The sequence below is a fragment of the Sceloporus undulatus genome, chromosome 1 (genome assembly GCF_019175285.1).
Source record: "Sceloporus undulatus isolate JIND9_A2432 ecotype Alabama chromosome 1, SceUnd_v1.1, whole genome shotgun sequence".
NCBI classification, from domain to species: domain Eukaryota; kingdom Metazoa; phylum Chordata; class Lepidosauria; order Squamata; family Phrynosomatidae; genus Sceloporus; species Sceloporus undulatus.
Genome location: NC_056522.1, coordinates 256,091,245 through 256,110,108, shown reverse-complemented (window position 1 = coordinate 256,110,108; position 18,864 = coordinate 256,091,245). Strand labels below are relative to the sequence as shown.

Here is an 18,864-nt window from a genome sequence, read left to right as displayed (position 1 = left end):
GTCCCTATCTTTTCTGGGAACACTGCTTCTTCCTATACTTTCACCCTAATGCCACATTTCCACAGAAGTTAAATGCTCTGTCCCAAGATGAAATATTATTTAACTGAAGTATCCTCTTAGGTACCTATCTGGGTTTTATGTCTCAACTAGAAATAACCAGTCATCAGGCCAAATTAGAGGACCACAACAAACCAGGAATCTAAGAGAATCCTGGCTTGTCATGTTCAAATGTTGTGTTACTGTATGCTGCTTCACAGTTCCCACTTGTAGCAGATGCGGCCAAAGGAACTATCATACCCAATAAGGGCACCCACATGGCTAAAAATCATCTTCATCATCATTAGTGTACGGTATTTATACCCCGCTCTTCAGCCCTAAAGGTTCTATAATCAGATATGCCAGATGACACCTAAGCAACTTTGAAAGGAATGTGAAAAAAGCCTCGTGCATGGAGTTTTGCTCTTATTTCTGGATGAAAAACAGAAAAAGTGTTTTCATTAAGATGTCTCTAAAGAGAAGAACTTCTTATACCCTGGAAGCCAGGGCATCTAGAAGACATCCTTCTCCCCTCTGAGCCTACCTAAAACCTAAGGCCATCAGTGAAAGCCCTGTTACATTCCCCACCACCCCATGAGGCTATGCTGGGAGGTACATGTGATAGGACCTTCTCTGTAGCAGCACCCCACCTGTGAGACCCCCGCTCCCAAGGGATATTAGGCTTGCTCTATCCTTTCTGAGTCTGCAGAAGCAGTGAGGACTGTGCTGTTCTGTTTGGCTTTCGGCTCTCAAAATGAGGGGTGTGTGTTCTGTCTGTTTTTAGAAACTTTTTGTCTGCTTTTAGAATGATTTTAAAATGTGGATTGCTTTAAACTGGGTTTTTAGTCATTTATTTAATGTTTCTAAAGTGTTTTTATCAACTGTGCATCACTTTTATCAACGGTGCATTATGAGCCCTCCTGGTAAGTCAAGAGGCAATAAATAAATAGAGTAAACAGAATAAATAAATAAATGGGACATAGTTTGAAAAACCTGCTGTCTCTCTTAAAATGTGGCTGCATGTTAATTGCAAACTCTCAATTCATCACTGCCATGTTGTGATATAGTCCTTGAGAAGCAGGATTTCACTCACCTGCCTCAAGTCTCCTTCAGCCTAAGTTGAAGAAGCCAACCTTGTGGACTGCAAAACCCCATGCCAAGCCCTGTTAGACATGCAAGGCAAGGTGAAGCCAACAACTTCTGTGAATTTCAGTGTGAAATTTTCTGCATGTCTCTGGGTTCTCATGAGCCCAGCCTAACCCAAACACTGGCTTTAGATTCAAGAAACTGCCATTTATTGACTGGTAGAATGTCATTTAAAAGTTAACAATCCTAATTTCCCCCCTGAGACAACAGGGGAAGTGTCACCACTATGGAGGCATATCTGGAGGTAGCGATGGATGGAAATATGCACTGAGACGGCCAAAGCCTGAATTACAGCCAGAGCGGGAACCTTTCCAAGTGGACAATAGTTGCCGTAGTGACAGACCAAGGCCTAACGGGAGACAGAAAATCCTCTAATCTAAAGACCGAGGAGGCATTTCTCCACCCTCCCTGCTTGCTAGCCAGCTCCTCACTGATCCTTTCTCCAGATCTTTAGAAACCATGCTTGTGTCTCCAAGTTATTCACAGAGCCTTTTGTTCCAGGAAACATCACCTTGGCCCCTTCCTCTCTTGCTCCCATCTATGGGAAAGTCTTTGGGAAGGGTCATGGGCAGGGAGGGGAAAGCGGTGGCAACAGAAGGCCGATGGCAAAGCCAGACAAAAAGGAAGAAGCACGCTAATTAGATGGCCAAGAAAGAGTGTTTTGGTGAGGGTGGGGGAGACCCAGGGTTGGGGTGCCTTCCAGATCATCAGCCTGAAAAGATTTCTATAGGCCTTTTGACAGGAATCCTCCCCAGCTCTGAAGAGGAGAGAAAAAGAATGTTTCACTTCCTCATTAAAATTCAAAGGGGGTTTACAGACCTCCCCCATTTTATGGTTAAAGAGGTCTGCGGTATTTTCTGAAAGGCAGCAGGCAGGGTTTGAGAAGGACTGGTGTGGGATGTCTGCCATAGAATCATAAAATCATAGAGTTGGAAGAGACCGCACGGGACATCCAGTCCAACCCCCTGCCATGCAGGCAATCTCAATCAAAGCATCCCCGACAGATGGCCATCCAGCTTCTGTTTAAAGACCTCTCAGGAAGGAGACTCCACTACACTCCGAGAGAGTTTGTTCCACTGTCGAACAGCCCTTACTGTCAGGAAATGCCTCCTAATGTTGAGGTGGAATCTCTTTTTCTGGAGCTTGCATCCATTGCTCCGGGTCCTAGTCTCTGGAGCAGCAGAAAACAAGCTTGCTCCCTCCTCAATATACACAGTCGTAGCTCTTCATTAGCAATTTCCTAACACATACACAGTTTTGACTGCATACATTACCCAGTGACGCAGAGCCTCAAACACCCATCCTAGAACCTCCTAGATTCTCAGGACGTACAAACTGGTGTCTCTCATAGGGCCTGTGGAGATGCTTCAGTCACCCCACCTCAGAAATTGGCTTCTTCTTCCCCACATCAAAAGCAGCAAAAACTCAAAATGTTTTTAAATCCTCAGCTCAGTCTTAATTAAAAAATTTCAAGGCAGTTTCTTAATGACAAAACCTTGAGCAATACTGCACAAAAGTTGAAACTCAGCTGGCCATCAATATGGGAAACATTTTTTAACATGCGTCAAAATCAGGTTTGACTCGTAAGTGTCTACAATGATCCAGGATTAACAGAGCAGTGCCTAACCACCATCTCTGAAGACCAAATCAAGCCAACATCCTCAAAAGGAAACTTTAGAAGAGCTTCTCCTACATAATGATCCACAAATGTGCCACTGTAAAACAACATGCATCATATGACACATGTGGATTTACTGTAATTAATAAGCAGTAGGCACTGTTAGTTTCAACTAGGGAGTATGTCCAGACTGCACAATTACATCACTTTGATGGCACTTCAACTGTTCTGACCCCATTCTATGCTTTGTCATTTGGTGAGATATGCAGATTTGTTTTTGCTAAGGAACTCTACTCCACCCCCACCCCCCTGCACTAGCGCTCTCTAGCAGACAGCTCAACAAGTTACAGATCCCAGGATTCTGCAATATTATGCCATCACAATTGAAGTGCTATCAAATTGTTGTTAACTGTGCAGTGTGGATAAGCTTCAGTTCTCCTCAGCCAACAATATCACTGAGCAATAGAAGAGCCAGTATGGTGTGATGGTTAAAGTGGTAGAATGGGCAAATTCAAGGAGATGAGGAGTCACATCAGTCTCTGATGCCATACCTGCTTCATATGCACCATTTTTGGAGGGCTCTGCATAGCCCACTTCCAATTTGGTTGGGTTTAAAATTTGCCAACTATGCTTCCAGAAACTTCAAGGAGGTATGATGGGTCATTTCAGGCCTCTGTCAAAACTAGAGTCCCTTGGGACAGCCCTCTCTCAGTGGCTTAAGACTAGGGCTTCAGTCATCTAGCCTCCAAGTCATGCTTTGCCCATCCCTGAGTTAGGATGTAAGACTTGAATCTGGAAATCTAAATTTTTGCCTCCAGTGCATTATGAAATTTCTCTGTGTATCCTTGGGCTAATCAGTCTCAATGAGACCTACTTCACGGAGTAGCTGCCGAGATAACTTGAGGATTTGTATTATGACACCTGAAGGGGAAAAGGGTCAGAGATACAGTAAATGATTAAACAAATATTACCCTGAGGCAATCAGGACACGGGACTGTGCAATTGCCAGGCGCTGCAGGTTGGTGCGGTTCAGTGTATTAAGGCTGGCACGGGTCACCTTTCCGTTGGCACCAGGAGGGCTGGCAGGAGAGTTTGTTGTGGTAAGGGCTGGTGTGCTGGCTGCCTGCCTCCGGCTCACTTGAGATGCCAGGGTCTTCAAGGAGCTGCGCATTGTGGCTGTTCCATCTTGGGGCTTGTGAACTGAGGCTGGAGTGGGAAGTTTGCTACTCCCAGAAAGGGAAATGGCCTTCCGTGGAGGTGGCTGCGGTTGATGTGGCTGCTGTTGGCTCACTGTAGCTCCAGACCCTCCGTTGCTCCCAGCAGCTACTGCTGCCTTGATGCTCATGACAAGGAGGCACTGTGGACAGGTGCAGGCAGGAGCAGGGGGAGTGCTGGCTACACCAGGGCTTGCTGGCCATGACTGGGATTTGGGCAAGGTGCCAGTGACCAGCGGGTAGACCATGTCAAGTCGGCGGCGGACACGGCGTTTGCGTTGAGTCTGGCGGTTGATCTGCCCCATGGTGCTGAAGTCAATGATGTAACAGAAGCCAATGGAAGTAAGGTCAATCCAGGGATGCTGTTTCTCATAAGCATGCTGGATGGTGATAGCCACCTCCATATCATAGGGGGTCCAGGTGCCATTGTCATTCTCCCACTCCCATACCACGCCTTTTCCTGGGGCTGAGGAGGGATCATAATAGCTGCGCCGCACTGGGCGAATAGTGCCTGCAAAGAGAGTAATGAGAACATAATGAATGCCATAAAGGGAAGGAAACCAGATTATTATAACTCTGGGTCACCAAAACATAGCTGAAGAAGAGGATTAATGGAAAAGTATACTTGAGGCTGAATGAAAAAAAGAGAGCCAGTGTAATACAGAAACTATGGTGGGGTACAGACCGCCAGAAAGAGGCGGCCGGGAGCTGCCTCTCTTTTCTGCATAGCCATGCCACAGCAACCAAACTGCGCAGCGCAGCTATGCAGAAAACAAAGTAGTGCTGAAAAGTGGCTCCTTTTAGCGCTGCCGCAAAGTGCTGGTGGTGGCACGAGCATGTCGCTGCTGCGCGGGTCCATCTGGACGGCACGCAGCAGTGACATCACAGCTGTGCGCGTCATTTATATGGTGCCGCACAGCGATGACGTCCTGGTGACATGTTAGGGTTGCGAGGCGTCTGGAAACAGCGCCCAGAGGCAACCCTAGCACGTTGCCAGGACGTGCTAAAGTGCCCGTCTGGACCGGGACTAAGAATGTGAACCTGAAACCTTACATCACTCACATACTCACTATGTAATTTTTTTTTAAAAACCCGCCCTTTTTTTTTCAAGTGGAGTAAATCATTTACAAAGGGATAATATTATTGATCTACCTTATAGGAATTTTGCAAGGACTGTTGAGTACGCAAGACATTCTGAATACATATGGTGAGGTGAAAGAGAAACTAAACAGATTATGAAGCTAGGTCCTACATAAAGCACCTCTTTTGCTTGTAAAATCTGTGTGTGAGAAATGCCAATTGTTAAAACTCACTGTAGAATTGGGAGACGGAGCAGCTCCAACCAGTAACAGGGGAAAAGATACTGACTGGAAATTGGTAGAAGTCAGTCAATTCCAAGCAAAATGGGAAATCTACATCATAAGCTTAGTTTCCATTGAATGTAATGTCTGGTCTAAATATACAACATCTAAGCCAAAGATGGGCAACACATGGTCCCTGCCGGTTTTTGTAGCCCCTGCCATACCTTTGCGAATGAATTTTGGTAAATACAATGGCAAAATTCTTGTCACATCCACACTCCATACCCTTATTATCTGCCGTTTCCTTGGCCCTTGCAAATATGATACACCAATCCACAGTCTCCAGCCTGGCAAAGGTGTATCAATTTTGTGTAGGGGTATTGCCTTCCCAAAAGAAAAATTCTGCTCCTCTTGATGAAATTTTCCTCGAATCCCTGAATTTGTAGCATTATAAAGGGAGAACATCAAAAATCATTTACACTTTAGGGCTCTAATATTTGCAGTGTTTGCAGAATTATTTATTATTATTTATTAACATATTTATTTATAACCCAACTTTTTCCTAATTCAGGATTCAAAGCAGCCAACAACAGGTTAAAATCTATAGCTAAAATTCACAAAACTCAAAAGTTAAAAAGTTATTAAATTACTTGGAAGCAGACTAAAGTATGCACAGTAAAGAAATGCACACATTTATTGCAAATGCATAAAACCACACTACACTCTTCTTTTATACTGTTTCTGTCACTTCACATATATATGTTTCTCCATTTCAGGATTCTAAGTGCTGATGAAATACAACTGGGCACTGCTGAAAACTAAAATAAAATGAACTTTTCATATGAATGAAAGAAATCCATTTCTGTAGATGCAGAAACAAGCGTCTCAAGAAGTACATCTTACTCATCTGCCTCAATTTAACAACAACCATAATACATTAACTAATTATAATATCATCCTTAGCTTCTGCCAGTGGTGTTTAGATAACCAAGAAATGACTCCAACCAGTTCCTCTGACAAAAGACACCAGAGCATTCCTGATGGAGGAACTACACCCAGTAACAAATATTTACACAACCAGCAGGAGTTAACAGCCTCCACACTGTTGTTGTTCCACTGCCAGTATTAACCCTTGGACTTCCAAAGTTGCAAGGAAAAAAGCAATTATATTCCTTATCGTATTTAACTACATGGAGAGCCAATGTGACATAGTGGTTTGAGTATTGGACTATGACTCTGGAGACCAATGTTTGTTTCCCAGCTCGGCCATGGTATCCACTGGGTGACTTTGGGCAAGTCACACTCTCTCAGCCTCGCTGAAAGGCAATGGCAAACCTCCTCTGAACAAATGTTACCGAGAAAACCCCATGATGAGTTGCCATAACTTGGAAATGACTTGAAGGCACACAAGAACAACAAAACAATTTGGCTAAATAGATGGACCTCTGGTCTCTCTGTTATCTTGTTTAAAAAATATCTAGCTTGACCTTCCTTTCTACTCTGAAAGATGTTTGGGAAGAGAAGGGGAATTTTCACAATAAATTATTGATGAAAAATCTAAGCAATAAAACCACATGTTATCAGAACAGATAATATATGCATCTTGCAGGGCAATCAGATGTCCTAACCACAAATGAGGACAAGGCACCGCAAGATGTAAAACGTGCAAGAAAAATGTAGGACATTACAAAATAAAAGCTAAAAATACTCATATAAATTTAAATTCAGGCTTCCTAGTCCTGCTCAAAATGGAGGACTTCTTGGAATTCCTCCTGGACAAAAGGCTGAAATGTAGGTCCTGGAAAAGGAGGAAGTCTGATCATCTTGACCTTTTGGGAAGTTATATGTGCACATTATGTTCCAATGTACAAAAACACACCACCCTACCACACAAACAAGGTGGCTGGAGCCTTCTGACACACTGCCCTATTTCATCCACAAAACTTGCTAATGAGATTTCAGGACTATTTTATCTATGTCCATAGAGTTAATGGGTTTAGAGATAATCTGATTAGTTACATTCTGAAGCACTGAATCCATGGCTCTCATGTGTGAGGAATGGGCGTTCCTAAGAAGGTGAAAGCAGTTGCTCGGGAAAATACTACATCTTCTCCTCGACATCTCCAAAGGCTCCATTTTAACCTGTGTGTGCTTCTGAACCAAATTACACAAGACAAGGAAAACACAGAGTCCCTAACACTACCTTGGCCTCATAATGCTACTGGTGGTGAGAAACGATCAACAGGATTAGAAAGAATTAAACTCTCCCCCTTGCATCTCTGGTGCGCAGGGCCCCATGGCATACATCTGAAGGCAGAAAATCCTACTTTTCTGTGCCTGGAAGGAACAACTAGGAACTCTATAAATGCTGCACCGAATAACAATGTGGAAGAAAAAGCACTGAATAAATGTAAAAATTAAACAGTATCCTCCAAAGCTGGATCCGCAGCTATAAGTAAAGGCTGTTCGGGGAGGGGGGAGTGAAAGGAGAAATGGCTGTTGATGACTGATCTACGCACTTTCTCCTCACACTTTTTCCCATTCCCATGTAACTCTAACATAGATTTGGGATCGCATGAATCATCAAGCAGGTAGAGTACAATCTGGGTGACCAGGTGTCATACCCACAAAGGAGGACAAGGCACCACAAAATGTAGTACATTCGAGAAAAATGTAGGGCATGACCAAATAAAAGCTAAAACTACTCATATAAACATACATGCATGCTTCTTAGTTATGCTCAAAACAGATGACATTTTGAAATTCCTCCTGGACAGAAGGTTGAAATGGAGGATACATCCTGGAAAAGGAGGACGTCTGGTCACCCTGAGTACAACTTCCTGCCAGTGCAGTTCCATGTCCTCTCCTTCTCCAGCTCCTGCTGAGCCTCAAGCAGAACTGATGCTTCCCAGTGGGGAGATGAAGAAAGGAGGAGGCAGTTCAGAGGAAGAAGATGTGGTTTATCTTGGCTTCAAGGAGTAGGGAAAGGGAGAGTACATTCCATCAGTAAAAAACTCTCATTTCTCTCACACTTGGATCTAAGACCAGCTGCGTCTTTCTCCTCTGAAGCCTTGTTGCAATCCTTTCTTGCCTCTGCAGCAGCTGAGACTTGACAGCTGCCTGAGGAGGATGAATTTTTGGATAAGGTATAAAGGGCTACAGAATACCCCTTCCACTCCGTCCAAAAAGGAGACATACAGGCATGTCATCAACAGAATGCCAGCCATGTCTCCTGATGTAATATATTACATATACAGTTGGCCCTCGATGTCCACAGCTTTTTTTATCCAGGGATTCAACAGCTTGAAAATATTAGAATACACACACACACACACACACACACACACACTATATATATATATATATACACACACACACACACACACACACACATTACAAAAAGCAAAGCTTGATTTTGCCATTGTATATAACTGCATCATTTTATTATGCCATTGTATATAATGGGACTAAATCATCCACAGATTTTGATATCCATGGGGGACTAAACCACAGTAGATACCTAGGGGCCACTGTGTGTGTGTTAATATATTACACACACACACACACACACACACACATCAACTAGGCCAGGGAACAGAAGATATATAGACTGTTTATCTCTCCATGTAGGATAACAAATGGCACTGGAGACCAATTTAACAGCCCCTCTTTTGTTGGCTTCAATGCCACTGCCACACAGTTAAGGATACATAATAAGGGGAACAAACCTACAGAATGGGAATGCTAGAGATCCTACTTCAGCTGTACAGTACCAGACTGCATTACTCATCATTTGGTACGTGGCTCTATCTTACACAAGTGTATAACCATCAAACTCATCTACACAGACACTGGCTCCTAATCCGCCCCGCACGCTCAGAACATCCAGGAAGAGTCTTATGGAAATTCCACCTTCCAAATATGTTTCTACATCCCAGATGGCCTTTTCAGTGATGGCCCTGCAAATCTGGAATAGCCTTCCCGAGGAGCTCCGTTTGACGACCCCCCCCAGAAACATTTTAAAAAAGGCTTAAAACCTTCCTTTTTTGTCAAGCCTTCCCCCCGATAAATGAAGCTGTGTATGTCGATGCCACTGATTTCCTGCCTTACCTTGCTGTATGACTGTGTTTTAAATTTTGTATAATTGGTTTTTATCTAGAGATGTTTTGTAACAGTTTTTTATGGTTGTAATGGTTTTCTACGGTTGTAAACCACTTTGATCCGCGGAATAAAATTTATTATTATTATTATTATTATTATTATTATTATTATTATTATTAATCCATCCAGTTCAAAAGACTGATCTTGACCTTCAAAGTCATTAACAACTTCTGATCACAATTCATTAACAGGGACAACCATTCACTCAAATATACCTGTCTGTACTTAAAGATCTTCTTCAGATGCCCTACAGAAGTGCTCCTGCCAAGAGAAGAGAGGCACGTGGCCACTAGGCATGTTGGGACTCTGCCTCACTATACAGAGACATTAACTGCTTACCCTACCCACACTCAGGAGTTTATCACATTGGGCCAGGAAGGGGCCCATTGCGTGCTAAAAAGGAGGTGTTCTGGGGATGGAATGGGCCCCAGAACACATCTTACCACACAGAGGAACGCCACAGCTGCCGCCGGGCGTTCCAATCACGTCCCCGCTCCATTCCAGGGGGCGTGATTTCTCAGAACACTTGGGAACAGTTCTCCCAAATCGCACCCCCTGGAACAGAGCGGGGACGCAATTGGAACGCCCGGCAGCAGCTGCGGCGTTCCTCCATGCGGTAAGATGCGTTCTGGGGCCCATTCCGTCCCCAGAACGCCCCCTTTTTAGCACGCAACAGGCCCGTTCCTGGCCCAATGCGATAAACTCCTCAGTCAGTTCCTTCTGGCCTGTGTAATAAGCCAGGAGGGGCAAGGACCTAGTACACAAGAGTGGCTCTCACCTCTCCAAGGATCCTGTGCACATACCTGGGCTGCACAAACTGAAAAGCGTTTATCAGTATGGGACAAGCAGAGGCCAAGGTTACATCCACCAGACCTAGATAAAGTGTAGTATCCAAATCAGTGTTATTCTAAGAAATTTTATCTCTGAAGTGGTGGGCAAATTCTTTGCAGTGGACTGTTGAGTGACTAAAATTCCCCTTTGGGCCAAATTGTAATAGCTGCAATAGCAACAGCATTTACATTTCTATACTGCTTCATAGTAAACTAAGCATTCTCTATGCCATTTACAGTGTGTAAGTAAGCCAATTGCCCCCAACAAGCTGGGTACTCATTTTACCAATCTATGAAAGGATGGAAGACTGAGTCAACCTGGAACCCTGCAGAACTGAACACACAACATTTTGGCTGCAGTACCAGCATTTAACTACTGTGCCACCAGGGCTCCCTGGTGTAACAGACTCATAAGCATTTGAAACAGCTCTACTGGCCAGTTATGTGAAGATACAAAGATGAGAACAAAAAATGTTGTGGGTTTTTTGTTTTGCTTTGTTTTGTTTTACTACCCATATTGCCTTCTGTTAGTGATACTATTCAGGAGAAAGGTCTAAGGTCACTGCAAACCACTCATCAAATGTAATTCTTCTGACCAAACCCTTTGTTACAACAATGGTTCTTTTGCCCCCAGTTCACTGGGTTTTAAAAGTTAGGGGAGCTGTTGAAGAAAAGAAAGACAAGCTTGAGGAGCAAAAGAAAAGAGGAATCCAGATGGTTGTACATTTGTACACCACAGTACCCAGGGGCTTTTAGCTTATGGCTGATATCATTGATTTGTTTAATAAACTGTAATAAACAAAATAATCCCATTTAAATCACATTAAAATGGGAGGCCTCCAAAACTGTGGAAAGAGGCAGATACACTCATATCCACTACTTTTTCTTTCCATCCTCACTTCACAAGGTAACTTTATGCTCAATTCTGTACCCTATCCACATCTGCTTCTCCCCCCAGATCTCCCTCATCATATGCCCTAAATTTCCAGTCATCTCCCAAGGGCAAACAAGCTGTGATGGGAGCTATCACGTTTATTCTTCATGTGTCCACCCAGATTCAAAGGAAGCAGGATACGGTGCATCTGATTCTTATATTAGAAAGTCTGCCTGAGTGAGAAGTGCTGCCTGAGCTTTCTCTGCGCCTTCATCTCAACACCAGGCACTTTTCTCCCAGGAGGACTTCAGTAGTAGAAATGACTTGAGCCTGGAAAAAAATAGCTGAAAAGGTGCAAGGTATGGAGAAAGGGGAAAGTTTAACTCTTAACTACATGTTCCTTTTGATATAAGAATGTCCCCCTCGCCCACTCCCTTCAGGGTGAACAAGACAGAAATGGAAATCCAAGAAACAGGCTGCCTCATTTATCTAGTCTGGCCTCCAGTTTCCAGCATACACCCACCCCACCCTGTACTTTTTAGGTAAGTTATTCAATAAATCAGGGTAGACAACCTGGCATCCTTTAACTGTTTGGGACTTGAACTCTCATAACCCTCAGCCATCATGGCCAGTGGTCAGGGATTCTAGGAATTATACTCCAAATTACTTTAGGAGTACATCTGTGCTGAGGAAGTGTGCTACTGGTCTAATTCAGCATTTATTAAGAAAATGAGTTAAAACTTCATCAAGCAGTATCAGGGAGGAGGAAGCAACCCTGGTATAGGGCAAAATACAAAGATTTCTTCTAATATACTGAGTGACAAGATTGAAATGCAGCCCAATAAGAGTGCAGTCCTGGAGGCAATTCAAGAATCTTGACATCTAATTTTGGGTTTGGATAACTTGCTGATTGGTAAGTAAAACTGCTATGCACAAATGATGGGAGAGCATGGTAATTTGCTTTGATGTAATACACATGTAGCTGACAAGCCCTGATACAATCCTAGTATTGGGATTATGTGAAGAATGCAAACTATGAGTATCATGGGCGCGTTACAGACCACCCAAAACGGGCAGTCTGCCGCCGCCGTCATTTGCAGCACGGAGGAGCCCCAGCGTACAAACCACGCAACTCCTCCGCGCTCCAAAAAGAAGCCCCAAAATGGCGCTTCTCTTTGCGGCGTGGTTATGATGTCATGAGGTGCCAATGGCTCATGTGGACGGGCGCCGCTATTTTGTACGGACTTGGTCCGTACTAGGGTTGAGGGGCGTCAACCCTAATACGCCCCTTCCTAATACGCCCCTTCTCAACCGTAATACGCCCCTTCCTAACCCTAGCACGCCCCTTCGGCGCGTCTGTAACGTGCCTTAGTTTGAGGATTTATGTTTAATTCTCTGTTTATAACCTCAGTTCTATGAAAGTACACATTTTAATTGGGGTTTTCCTTCTTGAAAAAGGAAGTATTCAAACAGAGCATGACCCTATTTTTCTCCAGAAAATATGTCAAGGCCATTCTTGCTTTATGGCTAGGTGGTGAGAAACTAAGAAATGGAAAGTTGGCAATTTCCCCAGAAAAAAACAGGCCTGCAAAGAACAGAAGGTAAGAATTGTTTTACACACACTGCAACCTATACAGTATTTACCAACACCCTTCCCGGAACAAGGAACTGATGGATGTAAAATTATTATTAGGACAAAGTCCTGCTGTAAAACACTTATTTAACATTTGAATAGATTTCACTTTTAAGCTAAAGGAAGTAATATAAATATATTTGCCTAACCTGAGCATGTCAGCAGTAACATTTTTAAATTAGGGATTTTCTCCCTCTTTGATTGTCAAATAACTATAAATTTTTCATTGTAGAATAGGAAAGGAAATAATTAAAATTTAACAACCTCTTGAAGATGGATCTGCAAAGTTTCTCTGGCAGCAAAAACTTCCCTAGTCACAGCTACAAATATGGGGCTATATCCATCCATAAATGTGTGAGAGGCAGAGTGCCTTTCTCCATTCAAGAGAGCAGCGAGCCCCATTTATGCAGCAGTCATGTGTGAGCAGTAGAATGCAAACAAGGTATGAATAAGGACAGTAACTAACCAACATCTCTGCCCAAAGTTTTTCAAAGAAGTTCACATGTCCATTGTATCAAATTCCTTAATTTTACAGTGCTGCTGGAGTCCAGATGCATCTCACATTAGTGGGTGGGTCATATTAGAGAAGGGGATGGTCAAAATCAGAATGAATTGTACGATTTATAAAACTGGCTTTCTCTACACATGGGAGGAAAAGAATGTTTTTCCTCCTTTTTTTGAGGTTGCCCACAATTAGGAAGCTGCCATGTGCCCTAATACTGCAAAGCTAAACACATTCTAGTATCAGTAAAGTAAATTATCTTGAAATCAGTATCTGTTAAAAAAAAAAGGGGGGAGGGGGGGCTATGCCAAGGAAACGTACACTGAAAAGGATGAAAATTAGCCATGCAGAAAAGCTCTTTTTGGGCAGCATTATTCTGTAATTTTGTCTATGTCAGCATACTTTCTCTGTGTTAATTAATACATGGGTAATGTCAAAGCAAGGTATACATTGATCTGGATTGCAATTAATGGTTTCAGCTTATTAAAATATAATTTTCAAATCTCTGGCAAGCCATGGGTGCTTTCTGACTTCTAGAACACTGTGGAAATTAATTGAACAATCAAGAGACTGTCCCTTTGTGTCTGGGACTGCACCCAGAAAGAGAGAAAGGAGAAACTGGCACTGCAAGGTCTAAACACTCCTAAATCTGCACAAAAATGTGTAGGGGGAAAATGAGAGTTCTCTTTTTTGAAATGTCCGTATCAAAAAGGCGAAAGGGAGGGGGTGAGAAATCTAGCTGCACTTTTAAGAATAACCAATTTATATTTTAGCACAAGCTTTCATAGATATCAATCCAATTCCTCTGATGTAATGACAGAGTGATATTAAAGCCTCAGGTTATTACACATGTTTATACTGTTATGGGAGTGGGATAGAATGTAATAAGATCCAAAAAGATGCAAGCCATGACTCTTGCCCTAAGTCTTCAAATGGGTCTGTGATAAATTCAATGGTATCTAATTTTTTTAATGTTCCTTTAGCTAATCCTCCTGATTAATATTAGAAGCTAAGATTACTTGGCAGAAAAGAAAGCCGACCAGGAACAGTAACATTTATAAAGCTGTTGAAATTTTTTTAAAACATCTTTTTTCCTTTCTTTCTTTAAAAGTAAAATTCAACAGAAAACAACAACTTTCAATCCAGCACCCAGAAATAAATGAATCATGTACAACAGCCCTCCCTGCAGTTAGATGCAAACAAATGAGGATCTGTGGCCCCAGGCTGAACTAGGGGTGGGGTGCGGGAATAGAATTTTCTTTTCAAAGAAAGGTTCGGGAGAATGAGTATGAAATATGAAGTATGAAGTAAGAGACCATTATTAAGGTGTACTAGGAACAGGTGCCTGATGCAGATGGCTGAACAGCGTGGATTAGCAAGTGATCAAACAATAAAGGGAAAGGATAAACCTGGATCATCTAATCCGTTGATTGTCGTTTTACATGAAATGTTTTATGATTTAGTAATAAACACACCACAGCAAGTGCGGCAGAAAAGAAAAACACTGTGGTGATTGGACTAGGTTCCTTTACATAATAAAATGTTTGAAGAATTTATTGTTGGGATGGAAGAAGGCAGTGAGAGATTAATGGAGACTTATCAACTTTCTATATACAGATGAATAAAGACTATAAAGATTAATAAAGACCATCCCCTTTCTGTGGCTAACCGCTAGATATTTGTGCCTTAGTTCCCATTTCCAACAACATTCTTTGACTCATTAGGCTTGAGCAAAAGTAAAATCCTGCCGTCAGGGGAAGACCACACGCACCAGAGCAAGTTATTTCAGACAACAAAAGAGGAGATTTTCTGAGGAAATTATATGGGGAGGTAGGCTCTTTCGAAGCAATCAGGCATTACAATGGGGAAGCCTGTTACAAGCTAAACCACGGTTGGACAAGTGCAGACTCTATAATTTATTAAAATCCATCATGAGAAGGTGAAGAAACCTCTCAGTGTGTGCTACGGAGCGGGGGGGGGGGGATATAGGAATTTCAGCATCTGGCCCCATCCAACTCAATCTATTAACCTTGTGGGAAAATCCTCCCACCATCTCTCACTCTCTGGGTCATTCTGAGACAGGCCATCAGCCTCCCATTCAAGAAGGGAAGAAAAGGGACAATAGCTATTCAAGACCCTGCCAGGGTCACAACCCCTCTACCACCAGAACTCCTTAATGACCCCAAACAACAACATTCATAGCAACTGGGGAGAGAGAGGAGGGGTGGCAGGCAGAACAATTGCTCATTCAACAAGGCAGCTTGGGGGGTGAGGGGGCTGCTGCCCATCATCCTCTGAGGCAGCTTAACAACAGAGCATTGAGAACATTCTCTGTTTCTAAAGGAGCCAGAAGGACTCTCCCTGCCAAAATGGGGCTACTACCCTGAAAGATCTGAACTACAGTACCCCACTCATATGTCCCTGGGATCCAGCCTATATTCACATGCATAATTATCCCATTCTTAATGGGTCTTTAATGGACTTTCATTATCCCTATCTGTTCTCACTGTAAAGAGATGAAAGGGAAAACATAAATAGCATTGAGAGCCACCATGGGACAAAATCATAGGATCATAGAATTGGAAGATACCTCCAAGGGCCATCCAGTCCAACCCCCTGCCATGCAGGAATTCACAATCAAAGCATTCCTGACAGATGGCCATCCAGCCTCTGTTTAAAGACCTCCAAAGGAGGAGACCCCACCACTCTCCGAGGAACTGCGTTCCACCGTCAGAACAGCCCTGACTGTCAGGAAGTTCCTCCTGAGATTTAGTTGGAATCTCTTTTCCTGGAGCTTGCACCCATTGTTCCTGGTCCCGTTCTCTGGAGCAGCAGAAAACAAGCTGGCTCCCTCCTCAATATGATATCCCTTCAAATATTTAATCAAGGCTATCATATCACCTCTTAACCTTCTCTTCTCCAGGCTAAACATCCCCAGCTCCCTCAGTCGCTCATCATAGGGCATGGTTTCCAGACCCTCCACCATTTTAGTCACCCTCCTTTGGAAACGCTCCAGTTTCTCAACATCCTTTTTTGAATTGGGGTGCCCAGAACTGGACACAGTATTCCAGATGGGGTCTGACCAAAGCAGAATAGAGTGGGACTATTACTTCCCTTGATCTAGACACTATACTTTTATTGATGCAGCCTAAAATTACATTGGCCTTTTTAGCTGCCTCATCACACTGCTGCCTCATGTTCAACTTGTAGTCTACTTGGACTCCTAAATCCCTTTCACACGTAGTTTCATTCAGCCATATGTACCCCATCCTATATCTATGCATGTCATTTTTTGCCCTAAATGCAGCACTTTACATTTACATTACTTGAGGAAAAGTTTATTTAGTATGCTTTCTGTTCCATATGAGGTATGATATGGAGCAAGAAAGAATTAATTACCTATCACAGAACAGAAAAACACACTATAGAAAAACAGGCTAATGTCTGTATACTGTGCCTGGCATGCAGTGTTCCTCACAATATAGAGAAGAACCACCCCCCCCTCTGTTTAACACACTGCAAGGAATAATGGACAACACTAGATTATGGAAACCTATGTAATTTGTGAAATAGAGAAGTTCCATCCTTTAGTATAAGAAATTCTTATAAGTGTTAGTGACTGAGACAAGAGAACTTGGAAATTATTTCTTCTTCAAGAACAATTTAGGACATGCTTCCACAATTTATTGTCCTCCATTTATTTGGAACTACAGCTTTCATAAGAGCCAGTGTGGTGTTGTGGTTTGAGTGCTGGGCTATGACTCTGAAGACCAGGGTTCGATTCCCTGCTCAGCCATCAAACCCAATGGGGGGGGGGGGTCTTGGACCAGTCATATATTCTCAGCCTTAGGAGAAGGCAATGGCAAACCTCCTCTGAACATATCTTGTCCCATGATAGGTTCACCATAAATTGGAAATGACTTGAACAACAGCCGCAGCAGCAACAGCTTTCATAAATGTTTGTCTTTTGGCCAGTGACTGGGGCTTCTGGGAGTTGAAGACAAAAACACCTGGAGGACCAAAGTTTGGGAACCAGTGATTTAGAGGTTCAGAATCCCTTGGCAAAGAAAGCATAAATAATTGGAGTGAAGGGACCAACAACAAAGGTGTGTCACATGTCCCTTGGATCTGATAGGTCAGATTTCTTCTCCCAGGACAGCTAGAAATCATTTGTATGTGATGATGAACCTACAAACATGCCTATAACTTGTTCCACCATTGCTGATGGGGAGATACTCCACATGAAGGGAACAGAAAACAGTGCTACACTTTACAGCATCAGCTGTGGCCATACATATTCACAAAAGGATTATTTCTAGCCATTTCCACATGTTGCCTTCTAACAACAGCCAACCCTTTGTGGGGAAAAATAGTGAGTCCTTTAGAAAATTATCAAAAGCATGCCACAAAGCCTGTGTGTGCACATACATGCACACCTGCACATCACAAAATCCACCATATTCTTTATGTCTTACTCATGAAACACAAGGAACACTGTGTCTTCCTAGTGCACCCTTTCTTTAGGACCCCATACATGGGAATAAAGATTACTTCAGTTAGGAACAGAAAGAGTTTATTCGTTGTAAAGCACTTTGGATATAAAATGTGAATACTAAAGGAAGTCAAAGATACCCCTATATGAAATTCTGAACATATAAACAGGCAGAAGTTCCTTACTCCTTTTTCTATTTTCCCCCAGCAAACTGAAAGCCTCTCTCCTAACTCTCTAGGGACCCTCTTCTGCCTTGGAGGAAACTTGTTGTTGTTTGTATTCTTCTTCATCCATTCTTTCTCCAAGAGCAAAGCAAACGTTAATCTCAGCCTGTCTCTGAGCTGACAAAGGGCTACAGACAGAGTGGCAGCCTGCCCAGCCTACTTTCTTTCTTGACACCCCCCCCCCCCCCCCGGCTCTAATACTGAGCTGAGATGAGGTTAGATTCCCAAATAAGTTAGACTTTGCCTCAGCAACTTCAGCCAGGGAAGTGGAAGGACAGGCCCGACACACTGCAGCTATTGCCCTGGCGACCACTGAAGAAGCTACTATAGGGAGGGATGGCATTTTTATTCAGAGTAAAGGGTGTGAGTAGGAGGAAAAGGAGGGGAGTGATGGAGCCCCAGCCATTGCTACACAGACAAGGCGCTGGTCTGCATGCTAATTCATCTCTCACAGGGAGCAAAAACCTTTTGCTGAGTGCTAACTTCTTTATGTAGGAATCTGGCAATGGAAATTACATGACAAAAATGAGTCCTACATCCACAATACCCTGGGACAGAGAGTTCAAAATGCGATTTTATTTCCTCAAAGGTATTATCCACATGTCCATAACTATACATATATCCACAACAAATTCTCAACTAAGGATAATACGATTATTATCATTGCCCAAGCAAACAACAGCTTGTCTTTGACTTCTGTCTGCAGCTACCTACCCTGAAGCATGATATGACAAAAGGAGCAAGAAAGAAACTATGGGGGAAACAAGCCATAGTTTATTTGGTCATCTGCTGTGCAAACAGTGGTTTAACCAATAAACCATCACAGCAGTGAC

The 18,864-nt window shown here is 43.0% G+C and overlaps 1 protein-coding gene across 2 annotated transcripts in view; it reads right to left on the bottom strand.

The window, feature by feature from the left end:
* The window catches only part of DTX4 (deltex E3 ubiquitin ligase 4), a 53,782-nt gene that overhangs the window by 26,844 nt on the left and 8,074 nt on the right, over positions 1-18,864 (bottom strand). The window contains exons 1-2 of one of the 2 annotated variants that reach the window (XM_042472727.1): positions 5,601-6,293; positions 3,772-4,525 (exon numbers count right to left, since the gene is read on the bottom strand). In XM_042472727.1, coding sequence (XP_042328661.1) covers positions 3,772-4,418 — 647 coding nt within the window. In that variant the 5' untranslated portion in view covers positions 4,419-4,525; positions 5,601-6,293. Of the gene's footprint in view, positions 1-3,771; positions 4,526-5,600; positions 6,294-18,864 lie in introns of those variants that run through there. The other variant, XM_042472717.1, reaches the window with a different exon arrangement.